Below are 12,816 nucleotides of genomic sequence, written 5' to 3'. Positions count from 1 at the left end.
ATGTAGCTATGACATGTAGCTATGACATGTAGCTATGACATGTAGATATGACATGTAGATATAACACGTAGCTAATACATGTAGCTATGACATGTAGCTATGACATGTAGCTATGACATGTAGCTATGACATGTAGATATGACATGTAGCTATGACATGTAGCTATGACATGTAGCTATGACATGTAGCTATGACATACTCCAAATGATGGCTCTCTAACATATACTTTTGTGCAATAGACAGACACACACATTGCCTATCCACAGTTCAGCAGACAGTTACAGATAATCACTGATAATATGTCAACCAGCTGGGCTTGTGTGTGTGTGTGTGTGTGTGTGTGTGTGTGTGTGTGTGTGTGTGTGTGTGTGTGTGTGTGTGTGTGTGTGTGTGTGTGTGTGTGTGTGTGTGTGTGTGTGTGTGTGTGTGTGTGTGTGTGTGTGTGTGTGTGTGCGTCTGTCTGTCTGTCTGTCTGTTGAAATCAGTGTAATGTAAGTGTTATATGCCAGCGCCCAGATTATAATCTCTAGCAGGTGCCATGCCAGTGTTTACAGCGTAGTGACTGTATGTCCCTTACCAGGCTGCAGACTGATATCCTTTTGCCCCCGACCATGCCCTCAAAGCTTTTGGTCTTCCAAATCTTTGGCCCTTCCACAGCAGGCGTTTGGCCTAGTACAGCTATGAAAGATCATTTTGAAGGAAGGTGGTTTCTTAAAAATGTGTCTCTACCTCTCTTTCCAACTGAGATCCAAACTGGAACTGTGAAGGGTATTCTGAATCGCAGGGTTCATGGGGGACAATAGAAGTTTGTCTGGAAAAAACTCTTTCATTAGTAATTACGCCTTTTGAACAAGAACATGGCTTCCTGTTTGCCTTCTGTGTCTCTATCGGTGTTCGGTGGCGGCACTATCAACTGGTTTAATGTTGATTACATCTCAGCTGTGTTATAACAGAGGCAGTAAATTCTGTTTCAGCTGTACTTAATTAACGCCAAGTCCTGAGGGGGCTGACAGTTAGTTCAGTAAGTGTCAGGGCTAAGCATACATGTTGCTCTAAAGAAGCTCTTTGAAGTCTCATAACAACTCTGTTATAACTGGCGCCACAGTCTGGCATTAGTTGACGTGCCAGAGACAGGGCAGAGCATAGTTTAGTGTCGATAGCTGTGAGTCAGACTGGTCATTAGTACAGTTAGTGTCACTTTCTAACAGCTCTTTGAAGACTTGTATCACCGTTATAAATAGTAAAACTGGTGCAACAGACATTTGTAGTTGTAAGGGGTGCATACTGGCGGCAGAGAAGTCAGAAGCAGGAGAGCAAAAACGGTGTTTCCAATGGGGCAGTTTAATAATGTCTGTCAATGTCTGTAAGGCTGGTCATTAGTTCAATTAGAGACTCTGAATGTTCCCATTGATCGACCTTAACATCACACTTTTCATTAGAGCATTTAAAACACATTACCCACAGAGAACGAGGCAGACCACTATCTAATTCAACAGGAGAGAGAGGAGAGGCACAACATTGCCCAACAGGACAAGAGAGAGACAGAGAGAAGATTTCAAGAATGGGGGAGTGGAAGCTCATTTACTCCATATTTATACAATTTAAAACTATTTGGAGGACAGACATAATAAGCACAAATGTTCTTGACTGGACCTAAGGGGCCTAGCCTGAACCATGAAAAACAGCCCCAGACCATTATTCCTCCTCCACCAAACTTTACAGTTGGCACTATGCATCTGGGCAGGTAGCGTTCTCCTGGCATCCGCCAAACCCTGATTCATTTGTCGGACTGCCAGGTGGTGAAGCGTGATTAATCACTCCAGAGAACACATTTTCACTGCTCCAGAGTCCAATGACGGCAAGCTTTACACCACTCCAGCCGCCGCTTGGCATTGCGCATGGTGATCTTAGGCTTGTGTGCGGCTGTTCGGCCATGGAAACCCATTTCATGAAGCTCTCGATGAACAGTTCTTGTGCTGACATTTCCAGAGGCAGTTTGGAACTTGGTAGTGAGTGTTTCAAGTGAGGACAGACAATTTTTACGCACTACGCGCTTCAGCACTACGCCTTCCAGTTCTGTGAGCTTGACTTGACTACCACTTCGCTTCAGAGCCGTTGTTGCTCTTAGACGTTTCCATATCACAATAACTGCACTTACAGTTGACCAGGGCAGCTCTAGCAGGGCAGAAAATGTATGAACTGACTTGTTGGAAAGGTGGCATCCTATGGCAGTGCCACGTTGAAGAGCTCTTCAGTAAGGCCATTCTACTGCCATTGTTTGTCTATGGAGATATGGAGATTACATGTCTGTGTGCTCGATTTTATACACCTGTCAGAAATGGGTGTGGCTGAAATAGCCGAATCCACTAATTTGAAGGGGTGTCCACATACGAATATGTATATATAGCTGTATGTGGCCGACCACCACGATTTGGTCTGATGCAGCAAAATTTGAAATTGGGTTTTTTACGTTGGATAAAAGTAGAGACTCAGAGCAACAAAATGGTATATCATCCACTGCAGTTGAGGAACAATGGGAAAGTAATTATACTTTGAAAGTTGATGAAATTGTAACTTACTTTTGAGAAAATGTCCCTTGAATGTTTTGGTACACCTACTGGAGAGCTCTTCTTTGTCTACACCTATTCAACTTCGTCACACCTTAGCCCCACCCATCTCTTTAAGGATCCACTTGTGAGGCCATGTGCTAAACAGAGCAAGTAAGGTGATGTAGTAAACAACTATAGATTAAGACTAAAAGTGGTGAAAGTAGTAGTGTCAGATAAAAATACATGTTATCTAGTCCTTGGCCTATATCCTAATCTGACTTTGGTGCAGGTCATGTTGTTCTTCACATTAACGTCTCTGGTAAACACACACAATATCAAATAAAAGTGTATTTGTCACATGTACATGATACAGAAGGTGTAAACGGTACAGTGAAATGGTTACTTGCATAAATTAAAAGGTGTCCAGATAAACATATTTTATAAATATTTTATAATTATTAGATTAATCTTACGCAGACACAGTTGTCTAAGTTGATGGGTCTAGTGAAATGAATGCTATAACCACCCCCCCCCCCCCCCCCCCCCAGCCACATCTAGCTAAGTGGATGGGTCACCATTGTCTAGACATGTACACATGTTCATGAAATACGATAGATGGCCGTAATCACCCCCAGACACACCTGTAATCACCCGATACACCTGACTAACTTGATGGGTCACCCCCAGATCCAACTTTCTAACTTGATGGGTCATGTAATCACCTGGCAAAGTGGAGTCTTTTGTTTAGACATGTAGCTAGCTAGCTAAACAAAGACCCATAATCCCAACCCATGCATGAATTGCTGTAGTATTAAACTGCAGGTACCTAAAGCTAACCAACTAGGTTCAATGTTAGATAGCTAGCTAACATTAGGCTATAACTAGCAATGCAAATGGATTTCAGAGATACAAATACTATTACCACACAGATCATACATGTATATGTCTCTAATGTGGTCATACATTTGGCAGGAGATAAGGAAGTGCAGCTCAGTCTCCACCTCATTTTGTGGGCAGTGTGCACACAGCCTGTTTTCTTTTGAGAGCCTGGTCTGCCTACGGCGGCCTTTCTCAATAACAAGGCTATGCTCACAGAATCTGTACATAGTCAAAGCTTTCCTTAAGTTTGGGTCAGTCACAGTGGTCAGGCATTCTGCCACTGTGTACTCTCTGTTTATGGCCAAATAGCATTCTAGTTTGCTCTGTTTTTTTGTTAATTCTTTCCAATGTGTCAAGTAATTGTCGTTTTGTTTTCACATGATTTGGTTGGGTGTAATTGTGTTGTCCTGGGGATCTGTGGGGTGTGTTTGTGTTTGTGAACAGAGCCCCAGGACCAGCTTGCTTAGGGGACTCTTCTCCAGGTTCATCTCTCTGTAGGTGATGGCTTTATTATGGAAGGTTTGGGAATTGCTTCCTTTTAGGTGGTTGTAGAATTTAGCTGCTCTTTTCTGGATTTTAATAATTAGCGGGTATTGGCCTAATTCTGCTCTGCATGCATTATTTGGTGTTTTACGTTGTACACTGAGGATATTTTTGCAGAATTCTGCATGCACAGTCTCAATTTAGTCTTTGTCTCATTTTGTGAATTCTTAGTTGGTGAGAGGACCCCAGACCTCACAACCTTAAAGGGCAATGGGTTCTATAGCTGATTCAAGTATTATTTGCCAGATCCTAATTGGTATGTCAAATGTTATGTTCCTTTTGATGGCATAGAAGGCCCTTCTTGCCTTGTCCCTCAGATCGTTCACAGCTTTGTGGAAGTTACCTGTGGCGCTGATGTTTTGGCCGAGGTACTGTATGTACACTGCTCAAAAAAATAAAGGGAACACTTAAATAACACAATGTAACTCCAAGTCAATCACACTTCTGTGAAATCAAACTGTCCACTTAGGAAGCAACACTGATTGACAATAAATTTCACATGCTGTTGTGCAAATGGAATAGACAACAGGTGGAAATTATAGGCAATTAGCAAGACACCCCCAATAAAGGAGTGGTTCTGCAGGTGGGGACCACAGACCACTTCTCAGTTCCTATGCTTCCCGGCTGATGTTTTGGTCACTTTTGAATGCTGGCGGTGCTTTCACTCTAGTGGTAGCATGAGACGGAGTCTACAACCCACACAAGTGGCTCAGGTAGTGCAGCTCATCCAGGATGGCACAGCAATGCGAGCTGTGGCAAGAAGGTTTGCTGTGTCTGTCAGCGTAGTGTCCAGAGCATGGAGACGCTACCAGGAGACAGGCCAGTACATCAGGAGACGTGGAGGAGGCCGTAGGAGGGCAACAACCCAGCAGCAGGACCGCTACCTCCGCCTTCGTGCAAGGAGGAGCAGGAGAAGCACTGCCAGAGCCCTGCAAAATGACCTCCAGCAGGCCACAAATGTGCATGTGTCTGCTCAAACGGTCAGAAACAGACTCCATGAGGGTGGTATGAGGGCCCGACGTCCACAGGTGGGGGTTGTGCTTACAGCCCAACACCGTGCACGACGTTTGGCATTTGCCAGAGAACACCAAGATTGGCAAATTCGCCACTGGCACCCTGTGCTCTTCACAGATGAAAGCAGGTTCACACTGAGCACGTGACAGATGTGACAGAGTCTGGAGACACCGTGGAGAACGTTCTGCTGCCTGCAACATCCTCCAGCATGACCGGTTTGGCGGTGGGTCAGTCATGGTGTGGGGTGGCATTTCTTTGAGGGGCCGCACAGCCCTCCATGTGCTCGCCAGAGGTAGCCTGACTGCCATTAGGTACCGAGATGAGATCCTCAGACCCCTTGTGAGACCATATGCTGGTGCGGTTGGCCCTGGGTTCCTCCTAATGCAAGACAATGCTAGACCTCATGTGGCTGGAGTGTGTCAGCAGTTCCTGCAAGAGGAAGGCATTGATGCTATGGACTGGCCCGCCCGTTCGCCAGACCTGAATCCAATTGAGCACATCTGGGACATCATGTCTCGCTCCATCCACCAACGCCACGTTGCACCACAGACTGTCCAGGACTTGGCGGATGCTTTAGTCCAGGTCTGAGAGGAGATCCCTCAGGAGACCATCCGCCACCTCATCAGGAGCATGCCTAGGCATTGTAGGGAGGTCATACAGGCACGTGGAGGCCACACACACTACTGAGCCTCATTTTGACTTGTTTTAAAGACATTACATCAAAGTTGGATCAGCCTGTAGTGTGGTTTTCCACTTTAATTTTGAGTGTGACTCCAAATCCAGACCTTCATGGGTTGATAAATTGGATTTCCATTGATTATTTTTGTGTGATTTTGTTGTCAGCACATTCAACTATGTAAAGAAAAAAGTATTTAATACGATTATTTATTTCATTCAGATCTAGGATGTGTTGTTTAGTGTTCCCTTTATTTTTTTGAGCAGTATATCATTTTTTGTGTGCTCTAGGGCAATGGTGTCTAGATGGAATTTGTATTTGTGGTCCTTGTGACTGGACCTTTTTTGGAAAACCATTATTTTTATCTTACTGAGATTTATGTCAGATCCCAGGTCAGGCAGAATCTGTGCAGAAGATCTAGGTGCTGCTGTAGGCCGTCCTTGGTTGGTGACAGAATCACCAGATCATCAGCAAACAGTAGACATTTGACTTCAGATTCTAGTAGGGTGAGGCCGGGTGCTGCAGACTGTTCTAGTGCCCTTAACAATTCATTGATATATATGATTAAGAGGGTGGGGCTTAAGCTGCATCCCTGTCTCACCCCATGGCCCTGTGGAAAGAAAGGTGTGTGTTTTTTGTCAATTTTAACCGCACACTTATTGTTTGTGTACACTCTCTCTCTCTCTCCTCTCTTTTCTCTTTACGACTTTTGGTTTGAGTGCATATGTGTGCTCTCCTGTGACCTTTTTGTGTGTGTTGGTGTGTGCATTTCACTCACTGTGTGTGTCCCATGTTTCCCCCACCTCCAGGGAAGCTGGCGCTGAGAACTGGGACACAGAAGGCTGCCAAACGCTCGCTTCTGCCGCTGTCCACACCAAATGCCTTTGCAGCAGGATCTCCACCTACGCCATACTAGCGCAGCAAGCTAAAGACCCGGTGAGTCACATTTCCAACTCTGCTCTATAACACTGAGGCTACCGAGGTAACTCTAACTGGAGCCAACAAGCTAATGTGTTGGTGTGTTCTGTGGATATTTACAAGCTAGAGATTGTTGTTACTTTAATTTAAACAGTCCACTCGGTTAGGGAAATGGATGAAATTCACTTGTTGTCCTTAAAGATTGAGACAGGAGACAAGTGGCTGTATGAGATACAGCTGAAATCGAATATTTGTGAGATTTGATAGACTAGAATACTTCATATAGCTACAGTTGAAGTCGGAAGTTTACATACACCTTAGCCAAATACATTTAAACTCTGTTTTTCACAATTCCTGACATTAAATCTTAGTAAAAATTCCCTGTCTTAGGTCAGTTAGGATCACCACTTTATTTTAAGAATGTTAAATGTCAGATTAATAGTAGAGAGAATGATTTATTTCAGCTTTTATTTCTTTCATCACATTCCCAGTGGGTCAGAAGTTTACATACACTCATTTAGTATTTTTAGGCCTCCTTGCTCGCACATGGTTTTTCAGTTCTGCCCACACATTTTCTGTAGGCTTGAGGTCAGGGCTTTGTGATGGCCACTCCAATACCTTGACTTTGTTGTCCTTAAGCCATTTTGCCACAACTTTGGAAATATGCTTGAGATCATTGTCCATTTGGAAGAGCCATTTGCGACCAAGCTTTAACTTCCTGACTGATGTCTTGAGATGTTGCTTCAATATATCCACATAATTTTCCTACCTCATGATGCCATCTATTTTGTGAAGTGCACCAGTCCGTCCTGCAGCAAAGCACCCCCACAACACGATGCTGCCACACCCTTGCTTCACGGTTGGGATGGTGTTCTTCGGCTTGCAAGCCTCCCCCTTTTTCCTCCAAACATAACAATGGTCATTATGGCCAAACAGTTATATTTTTGTTTCATCAGACCAGAGGACATTTCTCCAAAAAGTACGATCTTTGTCCTCATGTGCAGTTGCAAACCGTAGTCTGACTTTTGTATGGTGGTTTTGAAGCAGTGGCTTCTTCCTGGCTGAGCGGCCTTTCAGGTTTTGCCGATATAGGACTCGTTTTACTGTGGACATATATACTTTTGTACCTGTTTCCTCCAGCATCTTCACAGGGTCCTTTGATGTTGTTCTGGGATTGATTTGCACTTTTCGCACCAAAGTACGTTTATGTACTTGAGACAGAATGCATCTCCTTCCTGAGCGGTGTGCTGGCTGCGTAGTCCCATGGTGTTTATACTTGCGTACTATTGTTTGTACAGATGAACATGGTACCTTCAGGCGTTTGGAAATTGCTCCCAAGGATGAACCACACTTGTGGAGGCCTACAATTGTTTTCCTGAGATCTTGGCTGATTTCTTTTGATTGTCCTATGATGTCAAGCAAAGAGGCACTGAGTTTGAAGGTAGGCCTTGAAATACATCCACAGGTACACCTCCAATTGACTCAAATGATGTCAATTAGCCTATCAGAAGCTTCTAAAGCCATGACATCATTTTCTGGAATTGTCCAAGCTGTTTAAAGGCACAGTCAACTTAGTGTATGTACACCTCTGACCCACTGGAATTGTGATACAGTGAAATAATCTGTCTGTAAACAATTGTTGGAAAAATTGACTTGTGTCATGCACAATGTAGATGTCCTAACCGACTTGCCAAAACTATAGTTTGTTAACAAGAAATTTGTGGAGTGGTTGAAAAACGAGGTTTAATGACTCTAACCTATGTGTATGTAAACTTACGACTTCAAATGTATGTACCAATAACTACAGACGTGAAATGTACAGCAGTCTTCTAGAATTTCATTTGGATCCACACTCTTAGCGTTTTAAATAGATTTGTGTGAGGACAGACGCTGGGAGACGAGAAGCAAGTACAGGGAGTGAACATTTAATAAATAACCAACATAAAACAAACAAGGACAGCATCTGGACAGTGGTAACATAACGACAATATTGCTGACACAAGGATGAAAGGAACAGATAGATATAGGAGAGGCAATCAACAAAGTAATGGAGTCCAGATGAGTCCTGATGCGCGTAATGATGGTGATAGGTGTGCACAATGATGGGCAGCCTGGCGCCCTATAGCTCCAGGGAGGGGGAGCGGGAGCAGGCGTGGCAGATTTGTCTCCACTCAACGAGTCAAACAACTAACGATCCTGCCAGCAGAGGTGTGGACTGGAGTCATATGACTTGAGACTCAACTTGATAGAAAATATAATAACTTGAGACTTGACTTGGACTTGTACCCTCAAGACTCGGGACTCGACTTTGATTTGAGACTGATGACTTGAAATTATCTGGCCAGGTTTTGTAACGTTTTGTCACTCATTTTGTGGCACAGACAGAGTCTCCATGGATTACTCTCAACGCAGCCAGAGATTGGCTAGTGAAACGCACACTTGGCCCTCTGATTGGACCAGCAAACTTTCCATCAACACAGGTCGGGTGAGCTAGCACAGCGGTTCTCAAATCAGGGGTTGTAAAATGGTTGTGAGAAGGTTGTGGGAAGGTTTTGAGTGTGAAACTGAGTGGGATTTATGTTTTATTTTATATATATACATATTTTAATAGATTTCATATAGCCTCATATTTGTATTTTATATTTATACCTTTGCTTATTCAATCTGGTCATTAACATAGGCCTACAACATTGCACCAAATTATTGTTTCAAAAACATTGAAATCTGTGCTTCAGAACCAAAAATGTGCAAGTCTTGACTGTTGACCAATGACCAGTCATCAGCATTGGCGCGCGAAGCGGGTGCACATAAGATTATTGACCAGAAAGCACTTGGTTCATTTTTTCTCCGGTTTTGCCTACGTTAATATTATCCATATAAAATACAGCTTAGCAATCTGCTAGTGATGCATCTTTGTCACAGGCTACCTGGTGACTAACTCTGGTAGGACTAACTCTGGTAGGCCTAAAACATTCTTCCTGACCTCAAGTTCAGCTGTCAAAATCAGTAGCTATGCTTAATAATATCCATACAACACCACACCTTCACAGAAGTTTCTAAACTTTATTAGGGTAATATCAAAAGTAAGTCAAGTCATTGTTATAGGGGAAATGTGAACAGGTTATTATATTGTTGCAATAAATTAAGTTTTGCATCTTGCCCTCTGGATTTTTCCTTTTCATGGTTTGAGTGTGAGTAATTCTATTATATTGAGACAAGCACAACATTACAGGTGGAACTTCATTTGGCCAAAGAAAATGGCTAAACAGGCTTATATTGCAGCTATTACCATCAAAGGTGATTGCCTACCGTAGCCATCCCAACAAATGACAGCAATAGCCTAATTATATTTATTTTACAACAGGCCTACGTTTAACCTTTAACTAAATATGGAGCACAGAATTAAGCAGACAGATCTTAATTTAGCCAAAGAAATTGTCTCAACAAAAGGAAACAAAACATTTTTGCATAAGTTATTTAAAGAACTGCTTAAGATTTCTAAATAGGCTTAGAATAATAATTTACTATAATAATAATGACTAAACAAATTAATAATAAATAGAAAATAAATAAAGGGTTGAACATTCTTTCAAAATTACATGTTCTTCTCATCTTTGAGACAGGCTAAATTTGCGATGCATACGTGTGCTCGTGTGCTTGTGCATGCGTGGGGGTCGCAAGCTTTAAAACGTTTATTTTTGGGGGTTGCGGTTCAAAACTTTTGAGGACCACTGAGCTAGCGAACAGATTGCTGATTTACTGTACAGCTATAGGATCAGCTATTTTGGTATGTCAAAATTGGTTGAAATTCATAATTTACTTATGAAGCTTGCCTTTGGAATTGATTGTTAAAATTAATTATTTAATAATCAAAATATGTTGTAGACTAAATAATGAAAAGGGCTGTCTGGTAGCCTCGATAAATAGACAAAGATTTATAGTTGAACAAGTCATTGTATGTATAGATTTTTTTTTTTACTTGACTTGAGACTTGACTTGAAAACCTTGTGACCCAACTTGACTTGGATTTGACTCGAGACTCAACCTGTTCTATTTTGAAGAACGTTAAGGTGTTTAAAGAAAAAGTGCATTATAGCAATGCTTCCTTCTTTGATTAGTTCAAACATGGTTTATGATTGGGTACTTTGTTCAGTTCACTACTGCTGTATGTCTTCTTGGCTGGGCAAGAAAACAGCTGTAATTATTAGAGACATTGGGAGACACTTTTCTTATAGTATGAACTATGATGAGTAGGGTTCAGCTGTGTCTTAAAGACAGCTTGTGTGTGTTGGTTGGTGTGTTAGTTGAGCTGTGTATTCGGAATATTAACATGACCAGGTGTGTGTATGAGTCATTTGAATACATTGGTTCAGTATATGAGAGCCTAGCTACGTGTGTGTGTGTGTGTGTGTGTGTGTGTGTGTGTGTGTGTGTGTGTGTGTGTGTGTGTGTGTGTGTGTGTGTGTGTGTGTGTGTGTGTGTGTGTGTGTGTGTGTGTGTGTGTGTGTGTGTGTGTCTGAGTGCTTGCTGTAGCCTCTAGAGTGTGTAACTGCTGTATATCTCCAAATAGAGCAGTATGCCCATTCTGTGCTGTGGCCATGACGTGAGCAGAGCAGTGTATTGAGCCACTCTCCTCTCGTGTATGTGTGCCACAACTAATGGTCTCGCTAGGACCCGGAACAACCAGCTAAACACACCCATATCCAGTGACCCCAAAAACTGCTCTCTAGCCAGCCTGTCCAATTACTTTCTCCTAACCATCTCTCCTGGGTTTTTCTTTCTCTTCTAGTCCCACCTACTTTTCCCTCCCTCTCTCCCTCTCTCCCTTTCTCCCTCTCTCCCTCTCCCTCTCTCCATTTCTGCTGCCATCACAACTCACACCCTCTGTCTCCCGCATCCAGGGAGAGAGGGAGGGAGAGAGAGAGAGTTAGAGAGGGAGGGAGAGAGTTAGGGAGAGAGAGAGCTAGAGAGAGAGACATATATTAATTGAGCCTCCTGACATGTTCTTTTATTTTTGTATATATATATTTTTTTCACCTTTATTTAACCAGGTAGGCTAGTTGAGAACAAGTTCTCATTTGCAACTGCAACCTGGCCAAGATAAAGCATAGCAGTTAGACACATACAACACAGAGTTACACATGGAATGAACAAAACATACAGTCAATAATACAGTAGAAAAAAAAGAAAACAAAAAGTCTATATACAGAGAGTGCAAATTAGGTAAAATAAGGGAATTAAGGCAATAAATAGGCCATAGTGGCAAATAATAGACACCTGTGGAATTAATTAAAATTAAATAAAAACTGCAGAGAGAGAGAGAGAGGACAGAAGTACACAGAAATCACATACAGAGAGTTGAGTGGAGACCTGGGACAAGGCACAAATATAGTATATCAGTCCATCATAAGGCGTCGCCCGTGAATGTGTGTGTGCGTGAGCGTTTGTCTGTCTTTATGTGAAGAAGAGCAGGTAAAACTTACTGTCTACGGTTTCCATAGGTTTCTACAGGAGGGTAGCTCTCCAGGAACAGGGTTGTAGAGCCCTGGTCTACGCTTTCCATAGGTTTCTATAGGAGGGTAGCTCTACATAGGTTTCTATAGGAGGGTAGCTCTCCAGGAACAGGGTTGGAGAGCCCTGGTCTACGCTTTCCATAGGTTTCTATAGGAGGGTAGCTCTACATAGGTTTCTATAGGAGGGTAGCTCTCCAGGAACAGGGTTGGGGAGCCGTGGTCTACGCTTTCCATAGGTTTCTATAGGAGGGTAGCTCTCCAGGAACAGGGTTGGAGAGCCCTGGTCTACGCTTTCCATAGGTTTCTATAGGAGGGTAGCTCTTCAGGAACAGGGTTGGAGAGCCCTGGTCTACGCTTTCCATAGGTTTCTACAGGAGGGTAGCTCTTCAGGAACATTGTTGGGGAGCCCTGGTCTATGCTTTCCATAGGTTTCTATAGGAGGGTAGCTCTCCAGGAACAGGGTTGGAGAGCCCTGGTCTACGCTTTCCATAGGTTTCTATAGGAGGGTAGCTCTTCAGGAACAGGGTTGGAGAGCCCTGGTCTACGCTTTCCATAGGTTTCTATAGGAGGGTAGCTCTTCAGGAACAGGGTTGGGGAGCCCTGGTCTACGCTTTCCATAGGTTTCTATAGGAGGGTAGCTCTCCAGGAACAGGGTTGGAGAGCCCTGGTTTACGCTTTCCATAGGTTTCTATAGGAGGGTAGCTCCTTATAGGAGGGTAGCTCT

General features: G+C 43.1%; 1 protein-coding gene across 1 annotated transcript in view; it reads left to right on the top strand.

The window, feature by feature from the left end:
* Positions 1–12,816, top strand: part of LOC106592038 (adhesion G protein-coupled receptor B2) — a 468,281-nt gene that overhangs the window by 345,361 nt on the left and 110,104 nt on the right. The window contains 1 exon segment of the mRNA XM_045694922.2: positions 6,471–6,597. Within this exon segment, the coding sequence (XP_045550878.2) occupies positions 6,471–6,597 (127 nt within the window).

The sequence above is a fragment of the Salmo salar genome, chromosome 14 (genome assembly GCF_965601325.2).
Source record: "Salmo salar chromosome 14, fSalSal1, whole genome shotgun sequence".
NCBI classification, from domain to species: Eukaryota; Metazoa; Chordata; class Actinopteri; order Salmoniformes; family Salmonidae; genus Salmo; species Salmo salar.
The sequence above is the reverse complement of the archived record's forward strand: the minus strand, read 5'-3'. Positions and strand labels throughout refer to the sequence as shown.